Source organism: Sprattus sprattus (genome assembly GCF_963457725.1).
Source record: "Sprattus sprattus genome assembly, chromosome: 5".
NCBI lineage: Eukaryota > Metazoa > Chordata > Actinopteri > Clupeiformes > Clupeidae > Sprattus > Sprattus sprattus.
This window is the reverse complement of record NC_137924.1, coordinates 7,084,255-7,103,513: the sequence shown is the minus strand read 5'-3', so window position 1 is coordinate 7,103,513 and position 19,259 is coordinate 7,084,255. Positions and strand designations below refer to the sequence as shown.

General features: G+C 41.8%; 3 protein-coding genes across 4 annotated transcripts in view; 2 read left to right on the top strand and 1 right to left on the bottom strand.

The window, feature by feature from the left end:
- The window catches only part of cog3 (component of oligomeric golgi complex 3), a gene marked incomplete at its 5' end in the record, with an annotated part of 11,316 nt that extends 9,987 nt beyond the window's left edge, over positions 1–1,329 (top strand). For both annotated transcript variants that reach the window (XM_080838673.1, XM_080838672.1), the window contains 4 exons: positions 146–221; positions 437–564; positions 891–989; positions 1,159–1,329. In XM_080838673.1, coding sequence (XP_080694799.1) covers positions 146–221; positions 437–564; positions 891–989; positions 1,159–1,188 — 333 coding nt within the window. In that variant the 3' untranslated portion in view covers positions 1,189–1,329. The remainder of the gene's footprint in view (positions 1–145; positions 222–436; positions 565–890; positions 990–1,158) is intronic.
- A 6-nt stretch (positions 1,330–1,335) lies between these two features.
- LOC308365990 (uncharacterized protein) lies at positions 1,336–7,808 on the bottom strand (the record flags this gene model as incomplete). Its single annotated transcript, XM_080839626.1, has 14 exons — positions 1,336–1,443; positions 3,439–3,687; positions 3,893–4,121; positions 4,576–4,731; positions 4,816–4,895; positions 5,012–5,157; positions 5,350–5,417; positions 5,528–5,697; positions 5,782–5,925; positions 6,015–6,110; positions 6,394–6,476; positions 6,583–6,701; positions 7,246–7,285; positions 7,595–7,808. The coding sequence occupies 14 exons, from the start codon at positions 7,806–7,808 to the stop codon at positions 1,336–1,338; spliced, it is 1,902 nt and encodes a 633-aa protein (XP_080695752.1).
- Positions 7,809–14,829: 7,021 nt separating this feature from the next.
- LOC308365989 (endothelin receptor type B-like) lies at positions 14,830–17,296 on the top strand (the record flags this gene model as incomplete). Its single annotated transcript, XM_080839625.1, has 5 exons — positions 14,830–15,048; positions 16,206–16,352; positions 16,456–16,589; positions 16,684–16,792; positions 17,186–17,296. 5 exons carry the CDS (start codon positions 14,830–14,832, stop codon positions 17,294–17,296), a joined length of 720 nt encoding a protein of 239 aa, XP_080695751.1.
- Positions 17,297–19,259: the final 1,963 nt, after the last annotated feature.

Genomic DNA, 19,259 nt, shown 5'->3' with positions numbered 1-19,259 from the left:
TGTGAGAAGGTTTTTTTTTATTTATTTATTTTTTTTTTTTATGATTGGTCACTCTGATAAATCAAGTGTTGGGCGTCTGACCAAACGTCATGTGAAGTTTCCTCTGCCCCGAGGCCGCTACAGGCTTGTCACTGTGCTTTTCCAGGTGTCGGCTCTGAAAACAATGGCCGTCCAGGGAGGGCCCACGTACAACCTATCCCAGCAGCCCTGGGCTCAGCCGGGTGAGTCACTTCCCATCAGCCTCACGCCAAACGTCAGCGCGGGGGGAGACACGCTCAGATTCGCCCTGCCCCAACACCGCCTACCTTACAATGACTAAAAGTAGCAGCACACAAAGCCACGTGTGTGTGTGTGTGTGTGCATACCAGGGATTACTGTGAGGAGTGTGTCTGACTTTTGTTTTTTTTTTGTTTTTCTTTTCTCTCTTGTCAAACAGCCAAGATCCATGACCTTGTGATGGATACGTACCGGGTTTTAAAGAGCAAGTTGCCTGGCACGCTGCAGAGCATGTCTTTGTACTTGGCCAACAGAGACACGGAGTTCATCCTCTTCAAGCCTGTCAGGGTGGGTGGGCAGAACTGTTACACTCTCGTCGTCCTCTGAGCCCATGTCACTATCCATTTGCCGTGTCTGAACTAGTTGGGTTTGAAGTGCCTTGCTTTCACAGTTTGACTGTACCGCCTAGTGCCACTTTACATTTTTGTTTCCCTCCCAACTTTTTTTTTGGTTTTGTTACGGTAGACATTAAATTGATTCTCCTTGATAGGACTTTGGCAGCTCTGCCTATAAACAGGGGAGCAGCGTGTGAGTATATGTGTGGGTGCTCGGGTGTAAACACTGCAATCCAACAGGCTCTCAAAATGGGCTCTTTTTGCCTTTTCTCCGTGCAGAATAACATTCAGCAGGTGTTCCAGAGACTCCACGCCCTGCTGCAGGAGGAATACAGCGGAGAGGACCTCCAGATCATCGCGTGCCCCTCCATGGAGCAGGTAAGGTCCCCTGGCCGATCGCACACGCTCACTGCCAGCGTCACGGGCCTCCTGCCTAGCTCGCCAGATGGCTGCATGCGTGGGGATTACGGCGAAAGGGGAAGTGGGGGCAGCGGAATTGCAAATGAAGTTTCATCTCTCTCCCCACCATGTGTTTGGCTCCTTCCAGATCAACCTGCAGCTGTCTGTAAATAAGTAGTACCCAGGTGCGGTCGGCGAACGAGCCTGGCTGAGTGGAGTTCCCATGAGGCAGCACTGCGATGGCGGCTTTAGCCACACCATACCACCCCCGCTCCCCAGCGGCCCCTCCCTCCTCCTCCTCCTCCTCCTCCTCCCCCCCCCCCCCTCATCCCCCTGCCCCATAGCAGGAGCCCCTCCAGCAGTGGGAAGCAGGAGCGGCAGCAGTGGCGTGCCGAGCCAGTGGGAAGGCTTCCAGGAGGCTGCGGCGGCGGTCCTGTGGTGAGAGGGGAGTCTGGGGAAAGGAGTTGGCGTTACTGAGCTCGGCTTGCCAAAGATGATGCAAGAGCGGACAAACATGCGACTCCCAAACAGCGCTTCTGTCTGGAAAATCAGTGATGGTCGGGATTTGATTTGTCTTTTTTTTTTTAAACACAGATACAGGAGTGAGTATTTGATTTTTAACAAGGTAGTAGCGTTTTAATCGGTGATGGCAGAGGTTTTCTTGCTTTTGGTCTTGGGGGGGCTCGTTTGCGGTATGGTGTTGGATGCGATGCTCACAGAGCAGACTATGGAAATGATCACCGACATATCTTGTGGATAAATCTGGAGGTCTTGCTGTAGGCCTTGGTAGCATGAAGTGTTCTTGTACGGGCTGTCTCCTTTATAAGGATGAGTATACGACACTGCTCAGGCTTTTAGATGTGCGGGGGACTTGGACTGTGCTTGGTGGGTAATGGAATAAAAACAGAATCACGCAGGATGAAGATAGCTTCAGGGGAGAGGCACCTGCAATTAGGAAGGCCAGGCCTCCAGGTACCTATTAAGCCATCAATCTGTTGCTTTGTTAGCAAGTCACAGCCATTCAGCCTTTAGAAGTCTCTTTAATTAGAAAACTTTCAGAGGGAGCTTCGTCACCTCTGCTGGGAATCTGGCTAAGGGATTACATTTAAGACCTGACTCGTGGACCTTAGTACAGATATGCCAAATCAGATGGGTAGTGATATATTACTGAGGTACAGATATGTCCCACTAACAGATTAAGCGTTTAAAATACATAAACACATTAAAATAATTTATGTTTGTTTTGTTTGTCTCCAAAGCAATATTACACAACCGTGTTAGTTTATAACATATGAAGTAAGAAGCTTATTTGCATCATTCCCACCGCAAAGTGTACGTTTTAAATATGGGAATTCATTTTGAAACTGAAGCGGAATGTGGGAATATAAGACTATGAAAAATATCACTGCACTCCTTCGAGATCCATTCCATCTTCCTGACAGTAGACACCTTAGCTTCAAGCCGAAACCTTTTCTGTAAAAACTTGCTGACAGAGTTTTTGTCTATTGTTCCTATAATTTCACAAAACATCTCCCACACAGTTCTCAGGAGAACATGCTCCCCTTTTTCTAGGAAGTCAGCATCAAAGTCAACGTGTTTCCACCTGTCCTCGCTGTCAGTAATGTGTATTCAGGCAAAAATATGTAAATTGGGAAAGATCTTTTTGTTTTTGTACCATTTTCTTTTTGTAAGACACTTTATTCTACTGTAAGGCATGAAGGGGCTATCTTAGTTTTGCACTGTCAAGATGTTACAGATTCATCCACTCAAGATGCCACAGAGCAATGTAATTGATTGTACTTTAAAACTTTCAATAAAGTGACTAAGATTTATTTAAACTTTCCAGAAGGTGTCTCACATCATTTCTACCACTCCGGGCGACAGTGGTTCAGGAGGTAGAGGAGTCGTTAAGCAATCGGAGGTCGAAGTGTCCTTGAGCAAGACAATGAACCCCTAGCCGCTCCCGATGTGCAGGTTGGCAACTTGGATAGTAGCCTCCGCCATCCGTGTATGAAAAGGTTCATGTCTGAGGCATTAATGTGTAAAGAGCTTTGATGCTCTATGAGTAGAAATGTTCTATATAAATGCAGTCCATTTACCATTTACCACTACCCACACATAGCAGACTATGGAAAGAAATGGAAAGAAAGACACTATGGAAAGAAATATCAGAGAACCATCTTAGTAATCATTGTAAGATTCAGCACGTCATATACTGAGTGTCTCAACCAAGTTGCAATGATCCTATATGAAAACATGAATAAACTCAATTACACATCTCCTTAATCCACAAAACATACTTGATAGAGCCAAGAGTCTATGGTTCAAAAATTATTTTTGGGAGGTTCACAGTCACACAAACAAGGTCTGTCCTTTATACCTTGTTTTATTTCGCCATTTATTTAGTTAAAAATCAACTCTCCTGTACACCCAATAGCTCCATTTGTTTTAAGAGTTTGGTCCTCTTTGATTTCTTCTTTTTCTTTGCCTGTGCCTTCAGTCTCTCACACTGGGCCAGTAGGCTGTACTGGGACTTCATCTGACCGGGTTCTGGCCTATCAAAAGAGATGCTGGCCTGGAGATTCTTCAGTAAGCTGAATATCTCAAAATGTTTCTTGTGGAGATAAGACTCGAAGATGTCAGGGCCTGGCAGCATGAAGCCCTTTGTGTTCTCCACCTGGAAAGGTTCAATTAGTCAAGGAAGGCTCAAGTCTATCAAACAAAATCTATCAAGGCTGTTGACCAGCTACCGGCTGAACAGATTCACCATCTTTCTTTGTATCAGGCAGGAGGAGAAACCTCCATATATGCCAAGCGTTTATAACTAACCTTTAATTTGTGTTTATATCTAAACTTTAATCTCTCAAGTGTTTATAACTAACCTTTAATTTGGTCCCCATGTTGAAGCGTACACTGTTCTTGCCAGCGGTGAAGGTGAGGTGGATGTTTTCCTGGGTGCAGATGCGAATGCTGATGTTGGGGCTCAGAGTCATGTTTATAGGCTGGAAGGGCGGGGCATGGACATGGATGCTGAGGTCAAGCCAACTCCAGCGTCTCTTCAGAGCCCCAGACTCACTGCACCAGGTACCTCCCAGGCGGGTCAGATTGACACTTCAAAGAAAGACAGTCAAACAGCACATAGGCAGAGGGTTGAGGTAGGATTAGCTATCTGTGACACAGTATCACTTTATTTAAGTATTTATATCACTTTACACTATCCCCACACACACAAGCACAGGACTCTTTGCACTATCCAAACATGCACAGGAACACTTTTGCACTACTTTCCACTACTTGCAGCCCTGTCACATATTAAGCACAATGTTATATGTATATGTTATATGTAAACACCCCACCCCCATGTGTACATGTTCTCCCTATGTGTATTGTTTTTGTTTTTGTATTTATTGTGATTTTTGTATTTATTGTGATTCATGTTTGTTTGTAAGTGTAAGCTACTGGATGACCTTAATTTCCCTCGGGATCAATAAAGTATCCATCTATCTATCTATCTATCTATCTATCTAATATAAATAAGGTGAAATGCACACTCTCTGCATCATACCAAACAAGGCCGTTGGGGTGATAACATGTGGCCTGACCCCTGGATGTGAAAATGGCCTGAATACTAGGTAGGAGAGGAGCATCCTCCAGTATGACATAAATAAAATGCCCGGGATGCACTGAAGATATAAGGACAGCAATCCGGCCTGATGGATAGCTGATGAGTCATTAAGGTTGAGTACATTTGATAGCTTCATATATTTGAACGTTTCAAACCAACCAAATGAGCTAAAAAGGATACAAAACATGTCCTGTTCCATCTGGAAATATTAGGACGAATGTTTTTCCATTCTCGTGGTATCTTATGAGAATCTTTTTCCTCTAAAAAAATGACAATGTAAAATGACGTGAAACATAATGCATCAGTCAGGATAAGACTATTCCGGTAAACTGCGGATCCGCATCAGATTTGCATGAAAAGGGAGATGGCTTCACACCTTGACCCCTGGTTCCTTATCTGGAAGGGTCACGGTCTCGGGAGGGGTAATGATTTCCATTTCAGGAAGTTGAGACTCCTCTTGGATGTTCCATAAGTCATTTGAAAGTCGATAGCAGATAGTGTCCTTTGGAACGTTTTTAGCTCCTGCAATATTCAAAATCAATGACATCAGTACTGAGATACTGCCTATGCTCATTTCAGTGAGATATTTAAAGTGTTCCTTAGAGAATTGTTCTTATGTATCCATAAATGTGAAACTTTAATTGAAGCAATTTACGGTTCATTATGGACCAATTATTAAACTAATATCCTCAAAAAGAATTTACATTAACCTACGTTGTCTGGAATAAAGCCCAGAGGGGTAGTTTGAGCCTTGGGTTCTGAGAGACTGCAATTCTCTTAGCCTAAAAGACACAGGGTGATGGTGACCATGTAAGTGGGAGACAGCCTTTCATAAATGTGATCCTCTTGTTAGAACTGACTTCCCATAAAATCACTTAACATGTGCCTTCACCTTTGCTCTGTCCTTTCTTTGCTTTCAGCTTTAGAAAATGGGTGAGGGTTGACATCATTGATTTGTGTGGCCTCTTGTACAGACTTAGAGGCCTTTTCATCCTCCTTCTCCTCTTCCTCCTTTTCGTGAAAAAGATCTGCCATCCTCCAGGCAACCTCACAACAAAACAACTGACGGCGAAACTGCAATGTTCAGTGGGGCAAAAGGGAATTCAAATGCAAGAGATGAAAACTACAGACATGAGTGGGACCCACCTCCCCTGGGTCAGTCGTTTTCTCCAGTTGTTCAAGAGTCGCTGGGGGTTTCTTTTCCTGCTGGCAGTTCTCACAAAGAATACTTGGCAACTCGCACTCAGGTAACTTCCCCGATGAATCTGAACTGGATGTCAAGATTGTGATCTGTGAAAGCCATTTATGAACAAAGGATTTCAAGTATGTGTCAAAATTAACTTACTGTCGTAACTATCATAAGCTTGAATAAATCCTACCCTTGTCAAATGCTCCACTTGTGGAGGAGCTTGGGTATCTTTGCTTGTTGTTGCGGCCTCCTCATTATCCTCGATGATTTCCATCTCAACCATCTCCTTTTTTTTTTTTGACAGCCGGATAAAAACAGTTACTAATTCATCAAGCAGAGTGAACAGCCATGGAGTTTTGTGTGAATTTGGGTTAACATATGAAATATTAATAATACAATTCTGCTGTTTTGAAACTTGATAGCATTTTAGAGTCCTGGTGCAATGCACTTCCACACTAAATAGCCAATGCATACAGTTCAGAAACTATGGATAAATGGCAGTAGGACCCAAACGCCCAGTAAAACTGTTTAACTGATAACTGATATCGTGTCTTCCTCAGGGCTTCTACCTCAGAGTGAATGCCTTTATGTTCTTCATGCTCAAGAGGTGACTTTTCATGGTTTGGCACACATTCTTCACTCTGACTGCAAACTGGGCACATTTAACACATGTCACAGTGTTGTTTTATGTAGGTCCATAAAGACAAAACAGTCAAATTTAATTTAGACCACACAATCCGATTATTAAACATATTTACTGCTCTGACTGTGCCTCTGTGAGACCCAGTTCCAGTCTGTCTTAGTTGATCTGCTTATTCTTGTGATGACTGTTCCATTCAGTGCAAGGATGTCCACACATTCTGGAGAGATGGAAGTGCTGTGAAGTTTGATGGCGCATATTGGCAGTTGAGTGTTTAGACAATACAAGAAAAAAAGTTCCTCAAAGGTGTAGGCTATTAAGTATCTGAATGGTTTAAAAACTACACTTTAGTCTTTAAAGGCACTTCTTACATTGTATGGTATGCTATGCGTCTTTGTTTCTAAGCTTTAGGTGACATAAAATATAAAGATGCAGTCATAACAGAGTTCTACTGTAATTATAGGATGAAACATTTTTTACTTAAGGGAGCCAGATCTCACTACCTCATGAGCGTATATCTGCCTAATGCAACCAGCTAACCCATAATCTGAACAAACACACCTCGTTCGGGCACGCCACAGGTTTTACAATCTCAGTTCATATAGTAAGGGAAGGAAGGGTTTTGGAGGTAGAATAGTCCCACAGAAATGGGCCTACCAACCAGTAAAGGCACAAGTCTATTGGACTGAATCCACTGCCTTGAATTAATTTTTCAAGGCTATAGCTAGTTCAACTGCATGATTTACTTTCCATGTGACAAAGGCTGAATACTACAACTCACGAGGAATTTCTTGAAAGGCTTCTTTGTCCCTCACGAGAAGCTGAAATGAAACAGACTCTGAATGATAATTCGATGAAGTACCCCATCAAGTTCACACCCAGAGAGCAGCTTACTCTGGAACAGAGACCTGATTTACAATCAGCTGGCATCAGGGGTAACAACATAACCCTCACAGCCGGGTTACAGACTGCTGAAGGCTTTTTAAAACTGCATAAGAAAAACAATAGGCCTAATAATAGAACAAATAGGCCTACTACCACAACTAGGCCTACTAGGCTACTACTAATAATAATAACAACCACAACAACGAGAATCATTGTAATCCCCATCAGTCTAATCAAATTCCTACCTTTCTTGCTTTTCTGAGAAGTCTCACCAAGGTGGTGCTCTGTGCTTTTCACGTATCCCTCAATGGATAGACTAGAACCATACAACCTGTCTAGTCCCTCCAACTCCTCCTCCAGTCTGTGCAGGTTTGCTAAGGTGAGTTCCAGCGGTGGACTCCCCACGCTCTGAGTTGACCTGGATGTTTTGTCATTCTCTCCTTCCAATTTTTTACTCATTTGGTCAGTTTAACTTAGTCGTGCTAGACCAATACATTTTCACGCCAGGCAACTTAAGCTAGCCTCACCAATGTCATCACCTTCAGTTGGCTGCTATCGTTAGCTAGTTCGGCTATAACGTCACCGTCACACATAACAACAGAAATGCACCTGCTCAAGAATTCGAAATGACACACTCCCACTCTGTAATAATGGCCCAGTCTTATCATCAACATTGGCATTAAACAAACAATGTGTTGCTAAATTGTAAGTGAGATAAGGTCAGAGGCCATTTGGAAATACTTAGTCGCTCTGATTATCACCTATCAGACAGTAAAAGCGTAGCGATTGTAGTACAGACAATTAGTGGAATTAATTTAATTACGGTAAATGAAGTGGTTGTTGCCGAGCACTGTTCTGAAGTGCAGAGCTAATGCTTTCGACTATGCTCTTAGCCTACGTTAATTCAGCCTCATTGTCTTGTCGGGGAAACTTCACACCAGATAGGCTATGTTTGAATGCAGAACAATTAGAGATGGCCTTTAGTTATCCATGGATTTTATTATTGTTGAAAACAAAATGTATTTTTCTTGAGAAATGCATTCACATGTCTTTATTACAACGTTTGAATATTTAATGATGAATAGGGTTATGCTTCTTTGGGTGGAACTGGCGTTTTTAATTTCTTTGGTGAAGTCTGCTGGGCCACCTGTCTTCTTAGTCTCTCCATTTGGGCGATGAGTCCGTAGAGTGGCTTTATGTTCTGGTGACTGGGCATGTGCTGATAGGCGATGTGTGTCTGGATTCTGTCCAAGAGAGAGTAAATCTCCAGACATTTAATTTGGAGATGCTTCTGCAGGGTGTCTGGCCCTGGCAGTATTAGGCCTTCTGTGTACGTAAGCTGTTCAAACAGAAAAAACTGCATATTTGTATATATTGCAACTGGACTGCATTTCCTTCCCAACTGTAAATACTCCGTAGACTTAAACTGCATCGAGATAGTGTGTGTGCAGCGGTGCAGATGGGATTTTTAAACTGGGGGGGGGGGGGGGGGGGGGGGGCGCTAACATCGCCTAATCAGCTGTTCAGAGATATTAACTGATGATTGTCACCTTACGTAGGGAGAGTGGGGGGGGGGACAGTTCGGGGTCACTATGAATCTGGGGGGAACATGCCCCCCCCCGTCCCCAGTGCTATCTGCGCCCCTGTGTGTGTGCAACTCACCTTGAGTTTGGCGCCCACGTTGAAGCGCACCCGGCACGAGCAGTGGCTAAACGTGAGGAGTATGCGCTCCTGTGTTAGTATGCGAAGGCTGATAAAGGGATTGAGGGAGAGGGAGAGAGGCTGGAATGGAAGAGGATGAATGTGTGACGGTTCAAGGTCATGCCAGCTCCAGTGCTGTCTCAGAGCGCCAGACTCGCTGCAGTGCCTCCCCTCGAGCTGGGTCAAGTTCACCCTTCAGAGGAAAAGGTCAGAACACATGATGGCATTCAGCCTTCTCTTGTCATCATCCCCAAAAATATCAAGTGCTTTTTTAGTTAACTATGCACTGGAATGGGATCATAAAGTGACATCAAATCGTGTAGTATGTAGGCCTAACAAAAAACAAACAGGGATTTAAAATATAGCACAATCAGATCAGGACGCATCCATACCAGATGAGTCCATTTGGATGATAGCATGTTGAATGGCCTCTAGATGTGAAGATGGCGTGTATATTAGGATGGGATGGATTGTCCTCCAAGACTGTATATGTGAAATCACCTGCCCCCACAGAGGAGATTGTGATAGCAATGCGACCGGAGGGGTAACTAGATATATTAAGGATAATATTGAATATGCCTCTTGAAACAGACTATGTTACAGTGCATATGATCAGTGCAAATAGAACGTCAATTATGGTTTTGCCTCATTTGTAAAGGATACAAAACATTGCCAGTTCCATCTGGGAATATAGTAAGAAAAGGGCCGGCATCTGGATAGGACCTCATAAGCACTTGCTTCCGCTGTAAAATGGCAGAAAAGGCAGTTCGTTATTTAGTGACTCTCTCTAGACAACGGATGAAAACTAGCTAACCAAGCTAATTCCGGTGCATTTACATTTTCTGGGAAATGTTTATCAATGTACACTGTCCCTTTTCAAATAAACAACAAGCATACATAAATAAATACAAAATAAATAGATATCTGATCAGTCATATATTCCCCATTTGAAAAAAAACGGTGATAAAAAACATACTGTGTGCATCACAGGTGTGTCTCCCTTCACGCTGAAAAAGTCACCAGTTTCTGGATTGACACGGTGAAAGTCAGGCTCCTCGCGGAGGGTCCAGTCTCCATTCAACAGTCTGTAGGAGATGGTTTTGATCGGCTGGCCACCACCACCTTTAGCCACAGACAGACAATTATGACAGCATGCCCACTAGGTAGTTCAGATAACTTAGTACATAAAATTGACAAATAATTAAAACATATTTCAACTTACCTGATGGGAAAAAGCGATTCTGATTCTGGGTTTGATTCTGATTGCTTGACTTTTGCACTCTTTGGTGCGCAAATTCTCTCAACCTGAAATGTGCAAGGATGAGAGAGAGAGAGAGAAAGAGAGAGAGAGAGAGAGAGAGAGAGAGAGAGAGAGAGAGAGAGAGAGAGAGAGAGAGAGAGAGAGAGAGAGAGAGAGAGAGAGAGAGAGAGAGAGAGAGGGGTGGGGGTGAGACCAAAGAGATTGCTGATGAATATGTGGGACATTTTCCCCAAAAAATAACTGATTTGTCACATAAACTTAGGTCTTCACCAAACCTTTGCTCTGCTCGTTCTTTGGCAGCTATTTTCTGCTGTTTACTCATGAATGGTGGATGAGGGCGAACATCAATTTTCTTATCCACTTCAGCATCAGCCAGAGCCTTCTCCTCCTCCAGTATGAGCATTCTTACCGACTGTGCTTCACCACAGCAGAAGAGCTGGCCAAACAGTACCACACTGTTAGCACTCATCTAGATTCATTCAGTTTGCTGATATTTGTGGTTGTCATTGGTATATATAGAAACTGTATATATATATATATATATATGTGTGTGTGTGTGTGTGTGTGTGTGTGTGTGTGTGTGTGTGTGTGTGTGTGTGTGTGTGTGTGTATATGTAGTGTACTATATGTTGTTATGTCTACAGATAATTGCAGGGGTCCCTCCACTTTAAATATGCTGTGTTATTAAAGCTAAATATAGAAAGAGTATGTTATTATTTTACAGATAAAAATCAATTATTTCATCACCAGTTCTGAATCCGGAGTGTTCTCCAGTTGTTCTCTGCTGATGAAGGACTTGCTTGACTGGTGGCAGTAGTCACACAGAGAGTGCTCTGTGTTCAAGCCAGGCTGCTTCAGGCCTGATGCAACAGGGCTCTGCGAGAATAGCAACATTGTCATTGCATTCAGTTTCTCATCCCCTGCCACATCTCATAAATATACTGTCAAATACACAAAGGAGAATCATAGTTATTAACGAAATACAGTGGTGTAGTCCAGGGTATACGCAGGTATACGGAGTATACCCACTTATTTTTCAGTCAGCATTGAGTATACCCACTTCTCAAAACAGGGCGTTTATCCTGTGCTGTATGGGCTGCTTAAAAAAATTAAGAGTATTCTTCAGGGACCACTACATCACTGACGAAATATTAAGACAAGAGTGTTACTTGACTTTGGTGATGTACCTTGTAGAGGTCGACCGATATATCGGTTGGCCGATGTATCGGGCCGGTATTTGTCATTTTTTAATCTATCGGCATCGGCCGATTTAAAAAAAAAAACTTTTTTTTTTTTTTTTTCATTGTTTTCTTGAAGTAACAACACATGAAAACATAAAATGTGACGGATTCAAGTTTTACAAAGAATTCTCCCTTCCCCCCTCCCCCCTCCCAGACAGCAACCCTAAAATAAAGACAAATCATAGTCTGTACACATACATATATGTATATACATTGAAGAAAAGAATAACTAAAATAATAATAACATAAATAATACATTCAAAAAAAGGGGGGGTTCTCTGGATTCCTAGATTATGGATGTTTGTAAGTATTAGGCTGTGTGTCTGTGTGTGTGTGTACGGGGGCACGGACTTCAGACTTAAGATACTAGTAGGGGAGTAAAATTGTGTGCATCTACTTATTAGTGTGACGCTTTAGCATGCAAATTAATGGGAAGACTTTTAGATATCGGCCCTAAAAATCGGCCAAAAAAAATCGGCAGCCCATATCGGCTATCGGTTAACCCTGACCTCTAAGTATCGGCATCGGCATCGGTTATAGAAAAACCCATATCGGTCGACCTCTAGTACCTTGTAAAGAACTGGGGGCTGTTTGGACTCCGGTCTATAGGCTAAGAGTGAGGGTGGCCCTACATTAGGGATTCCATACATCTCACTCTCTTGCTTGTCCTTTTCCTCCGCATTCTGTTAGTGAAGGAAGGAAGCAAAATGTTTCAGTTAATATCTTAGTGTGAGTCTGCACAAAAAATATTTGCTTACAGTGTATTAGTTTCATTTACACATATTTAATTTATATCACCTCAAAATATGGACCAATATCTAGTCTGTCAAGGTCTGCCGGGAGGTCTTCAACTGGTGTTTCAACGAGATCCTCAATCGTCATATGCACTGCGGAGGGATTGAAGGTTAATCAGTCTGTTTGAACTGCTGTCAATATGTCTATTGCCTGGAGCTTAAACTCACTTCTGATGTTGATAATATGAATATTTAAATGACCTGAAGAGCTGTCTTTTTGCTGTCTCTGTATCACCCAGTCCCAGTCTGTTTGAGTCACAGAACTGGCTACCGTGATGACTCTGCCATCCACTGTCTGGATCTCCATCACCTCTGGTGAGTCACAGCAGCTGTGGGTTGGAGCTCTGAGGATGTTGCCCCGGAGATTAGTGTTGCTGAGATCTGACACAGGTTTACTGTATCGCTTCATTTCATTTCTCCAGGTTAAGACTGGATGCAAAGCTATGCAAACACTGTCTTACCCTGTGGTATGTTGATCCGATGGTGGTGTGTCTTTGTTAAACTATTTGTCGTTTCACCTAGGATACAAAAGACATTGATGATCTGCACATTGACTTTGAGGATAGATACTTAAATGAATATGGCATACATATAAAGATTTGTGCAATATAAATGTTTTCATGACAAACATACATTTGAATGCCAGTTTTGTTCCGCTAATCAACTTGCTAAGGCAACTTAAAAGCCCTTCAAATCTAGGCCTATAGACAGGAAAGGTGTATAGTCAGCTGTGGAAAAGAGAACAAAAGCCCAGTGTCTTGTACACTTAGCCTTCACAAATATTGCCGTGTCAAATTGTATCTGCCCGAATCTCATGGATGGTCTAATTTTGATATTTGATCATTATCACCTGTCAGCTGAAGGGATGAACGTTCTTGCCTTCCCGGTGTTGAAGACAGAGTGACTGAAAGATCAGATCCACTTTCCACCCCCGGATACCCAAAGCTTTCTCATTTTGACTGAGACCCTGTTGAAACGTATTGATTGCAAGCTACAGCGTAGCTCTACTTCAGGAGTGACTAGCCAGTAGTCTATAGGTTTTGCAGTCTTGTTTGGCACTTACGATGTTTGGAGTAGGTAGGCTACATGACAACAACTGGTACTAATATTCATTATTACGTAGGTAATAAGTACGCTGTTAAAGGAAATATTCGAACAGATGGTTACAACAATAAATTATCTGGGTATTGGCAAAAAGAAGAAATGGCTAATAATCTAGGGTTGTAACTTGTGTACAGTTGCGCACTACAGCGATACCCGGCCTCAGCAAAGTCAATTCAACCCGTTTTCAGTAGGCTACTGCTATTTAAGAGAGAATGGGAAACTCGTCTCCTCCATGATGTGATTTGGAGTTAACTGATGAGAATAGAAAGGGGGAAAACTGCATGGTTTTGATAACATTCGATCAGCTGTCCTACTCAAACATACGTTTCTATGGGCATCTTATAAAATACATTTATAAATGAAAGGTGAAGTCCGTGAGAATAATCCCATAAACTTTTTGTCAATTAGCGAATTGTTCCTCTTGGTCCTCTAGCCGTCCTTTCAGCGTTTATCTTCTAGCCCTGGCTCTGTATATGGGAAAGAAACATAGTGGATAGGACCGAACCATAAACAACTCCAGCCAATCAACACGGTGCTTCAGGAATGGGAGTCAGTTGATTGACAGCCGAACTCCAATCAACAACCTTTTTCGAAACCGCTTAGTATTTCGAGTGTTTTTCACGATTTGTATTAAACTCTTGTAAAAAGAAGACAATCTTTATCACCTTCAATTTGCAAGGATTTAACTTAATGTAATATTTACAGTGATATATGTGTAAGACCTGAAGTTGTCCATTCCATAACGTCTAAGACATTATGCTTGTTGTAGGGAAGGAATTTTGATATACAGTATGTTGCCTGCCCTGTGTCCTGTGCAGTGTATTAAACCTGACAGGATGGGAGTAGAAGAGATGACAGCTTTATGACTCAGCAGTACCTTTCTTTCCCTATAAAAGTTTCACGCCACCTTTGTGTGTAGCATCAGATTCGCATCAACAACAAAGAATATGGTTTGGGGAATTTAGACACGGAGGAGTGATTTTCACTATCACAAGAATCACTTGGTGAGTAGATCACCTACAATTATATTGAAATTGTATTGTTTTTAGGACATAGCAGTCTTTTCAACATGTGAAGATTTAAAAATGTTCTGCTCTTTCTCGTTCCTTTGGCTTTTCTCTAGATACTGTATATCTAATCACTTTGGGATCAATAGCAAATAGCCCCGGAACATCATGGAAACTACATCTATTTTTATTTTTGTTCTGCTCACCCCAGTCATTTTAGCTGGGCCTGTAGACAAGAGCACATATCAAGAGACCTTTGCCGACATCAATGAAACAATCTCACGGACATATCAAAAAGAGGAACAGAATAACACATTGAACACATCAAACTTTAGTCTAAACGCCCCACGGCAGCGTCCCCATCCTCACCCAATGTGCTTGGGGCCAACCAGGATCAAAGGAGCGTTCAAATACATCAACACAGTGGTATCTTGTTTTGTTTTCATCGCTGGGATGACAGGCAATCTGGCACTCCTCAGAATTATTTATGAGAACAAGGGCATGAGAAGTGGACCTAACATTCTAATCGCCAGTCTTGCATTGGGAGATCTCATGCATATTGCTATTGCCATACCTGTCAATGCATATAAGGTGAGTACAAATCTATAAATAATATATGATAGTATAACTGTTAAATCACATGTTATTTGTCTTAACGTATGGTCAGATTACATGTATTGTGTATGCATTATACAGTATATCCATAACATGAATGCATTTTTGATATGACATTGAAATGCAGGGAGCTCACTGTGTTCTTTCTCTTCTCTCAGCTCCTGGCTGAAGACTGGCCATTTGGTGAAGCAATTTGTAAATTAGTGCCTTTCATTCAAAAAACATCTGTTGGAATCACAGTTTTGAGTTTATGTGCACTGAGCAAAGACAGGTATGAAATATCATGAAATATTTTTCTTCAGAAAAAGCACCATTTTGATGTGGGCAGTCATTATTAAGCTTGAACAGCAAGCACTAATATGTTCATTTGTACTAACCTTCAGGTGTTATGTATCTCTTTAAAAAGTAATCATCACTATACATTTTCCTTCTTAGATACCATGTTGTGGCCTCTAGAAATCATATCAAAACACTTGGTGTTCCGAGGTGGACAGCTGTGAAACTTGCTTTAATATGGATTATATCAATACTCCTTGCTGTGCCTGAGGCTGTGGGATTTAATATGATGGCAATGGACTATAAAGGAAAACATCTGAGGATATGTCTCCTTCATCCAGTACAGACGTCCCAGTTCATGCAGGTATTGTGCTTCTCAGAGAATCCAGTTGTAAGCCATTAACCACACCAGTGATGTCAACAATTGTCTATAAACATTTCCCCTGAAAGTGTCTGTCCTTTCTGATTATTTAAATGGAATTATTTTCAGTTATTACACTGTTGTTTTGTGGTTTTGCTATGCTTTCCTGTCTGACAATGTACTAAACTTAACAGTGTGTGATATTACGACTTGGCTTGTCTTCAGAAACTAGCCTACAAACATTGCCTTTTTTTTTTTAAACGGGTCTAACATAACCGCAAGAAAACAAATTATAGCCTTGATCAAAGTCAATATAGGACTGTTGCCGTGATATAAATTTGAGCCGAGTGCAATTGCTGGAAGCCCATTGCAACAACCCTGTCCCAATTTCAGAGTCTCTGTGTCAAGAGTTCTACTGAGTGTACCCTTCGTCCACAATTTCCACCAAGTCCATTATACAGTGTGTGCACCCATGATATTTTCCTCTTCTTTCTAGTTCTACAAGACAGCAAAGGACTGGTGGCTCTTTGGAGGCTATTTTTGTATGCCGCTGGCCTGCACTGCCGTCTTTTATACTCTCATGACCTGTGAGATGTTGAAGAAAAGTAGGACACAGATTGGTTTTAATGACCATATCAAACAGGTAAGTGAGGTGCTTTTTTTTTTTTTACCTGGAGATGCTCAGCTTCCAACTGAAAGAGGCCGCAGGATGCATTTCTAATATCCTGTGCTGTTCGCTCTTACAGAGAAGAGAGGTGGCCAAGACGGTGTTCAGTTTGGTGCTGGTGTTTGCCGTTTGCTGGTTACCGTTACATCTCAGCAGAATCTTGAAACTAACTATTTATAATCAAAAGGATCCCAATAGATGTGATTTACTGAGGTAAGGAGGAGTGTATATATAGATTTATACAAATATTTTAAAAAGATACTTCTCTAGCATGAATCTAATATCATCTCTTTTTTTTTTGAACTAGTGTCTTTCTTGTCCTGGATTACATTGGAATCAACATGGCCTCTGCAAATTCTTGCATGAACCCAATTGCTTTGTATGCGGTGAGCAAGAGATTCAAGGCACATTTCAAGGTAACACTGACTGTGTTTATAATCTTTGTGCTTTGATGTGTAAGTTATTACTGTCCACGCAACACAATGCTCTTTGGATAGAGAGAGATAGATAGAGAGAGAGAGAGAGAGAGAGAGAGAGAGAGAGAAAGAAAGGTGGTATTATAGAATGCTGTTTGATCCCCAGCCAGATCCTCATTGACCTTGAAGAACTACGCATTCACAAGTATTGCCTCCTTTGAGATTACATTATTCAGGTGCAAACTGGCTTACAAGACAGAAGAAAACATCCTGTTCTATGGGATCATATGGTGAAAGACTGCAGTAGCTATTGGTATCCAGGCTTTCACTTCAATGCAGGACATTTTTGACCACGTATTTTCACAAAGACTTCATGACCTTGTCTTTCTACAGGCCTGTCTGTTTTGGTGGTACCCATCACCTCAGAATGTGGCACCAGATGAGAACCCGACCTTGGAGAAGACGAAGGTCAACGGACAAGCCCCAGAGCCAAGCAAGTCCTGACACATGAAAGATGTCGCTGCCTCATTTGAACATGTTACTGTCACTGCAATTTAGTTGTTTTTTTTTTTTTTACTGTTGCTGATGTTTTTTTTACACATTTTGTGTTTGAATGTTAAATCAAATTATGTTGATATTTTCATCCATATTTTGACAGATTAGTTAAGTATTTATGGCGTGCTTTAAATTCTTTTTGTGTGTTGACTTTGAAAATTGGGATGTGACATTGTTTATGAAGTATAAAGCGTACACAATCAGAACATGACAGCTGCATGAAGCTTTCATGAGGGACGATGTTAGATGCAGATGCTTTCATGTTGCATTTATATGTTGCTCCTCAGGAAGACTCTGTGCACCCAAATGACTTCTACTTGAAGTGTAACTGTAAGACTGTGTTATGTCCTTGAGTGGCAGATCTCATGTTGAAAAATCTCAAATAAAAGTCTAAAAATCGAGTGAGGCAATGGGTGTGGTGTTTGTTTTATGGTAATTTTATTCAGCACATCCAAACAAAAATATGTACCATGTGTGCATAATGATCTACGGAAAGACAGCTGATTGGGATTTTATACAACAACAAAACCAAAAAGAAGAATGTCCTTTCACTGACAGTGGCGAGTGTGTTGTTCCCACGGTAACATTGCTCTTAATGTGTAAACAAGTAGTGGAACTGTTGAAATGTTTATGCATTCTCTTCCAGAGTGCCCCCAATGTACACAGCGCTGAAACACATAAGGCTAAGTCAGTGTGGTAATTTTTCATGACTCATCACAAATTCAGATTACACTGGACCTTGAGAACAGTGAAAATCAAAAGAAGTGCTTGTTGCAGAGTTTGAAAAAACGAATTACTAATGGAAATGTAGTTGGGGGATTTAGACTGGGTAATTGGCAATGTATTGTGTCTATCTGGACATGCAATGCAGAGTATTACAATGTTTCGCTCTTTTGAAATTAAATTTACAATCAAAAATGAGCACAGAAACTTTTGTCACTTGTCAAATGCCTTAAAAAACAAAAGTGCAGGGGTTGAAGGCCTGTCTAAACATAAATGAACCAATTGACAGTTTAAATTCATACTCTACATGTTAAGACTGCACCATTGTAGCTATATATTTTATTCCAGCAGAGATCCTCAAACGTATTACTGTTCTTGACATCACTGACAACTGTGTTGTGTGGAAGTTTGTTGCCTTGCTCTCAGGTGTTCTGATGTAGGTCCATCATGAACAATACCTTACTATGCTCCATGTTCCATGTTCTAGGGCAACTTCCATGTTGTTGTTTTGTTTCATGGTTACCTTTTTCCTGTCTGCTTTCTGTTCAACAAGTGGTGATGACTCCAGACCTGTCATCATTGACAGGTGTGAACAAAGTGGCAAAGGTTTTATGGCAAAGCTTCAAGCACTGTCTGCTTTCGTCAGCCGAACATCTGGTCTTGGCATGAACCCATACAGGTGCTTGATAGTCTTACCTCAGGCACTGACTTGAACTCAACCTTACGTCATTGCGCTACTTCCAAATGTATATTATGGACCTAGGCGTGGGCGACACTGTCTGAATCATGTGCATGGCAAACGGATTGCTCGGCTCCGAACAACATCTGGGACTGCCTGTGGGGTTGTTTAAACAAACATGACTATTCATCATATGAGGCAGATTTGCCAGGTGTGTGGAAGATTGCTAGCAGGAAAAGCAGTCACAAGCCTGTGTACAAACAAGAAGCTTCATGTTTCTCTAAAAAAAGAGGGAAAAAAAACACGGTTCCTTTTGTCATTTTGAAGCCAGGAGTGTGCAAATGAGAGCTCATGATTAGGACATAGCCTGCTCCCCCCCCAAACGCGGAGACGAAGAGGGAGTGCTCACACAGAGTCTGCACATCACCAGTCAACACAACAAAGGGGAAATGTATTAAATTGGAAGACGTCAGTGGATTTCTCTTCAGTGCTGAATGACTGATTGATGAC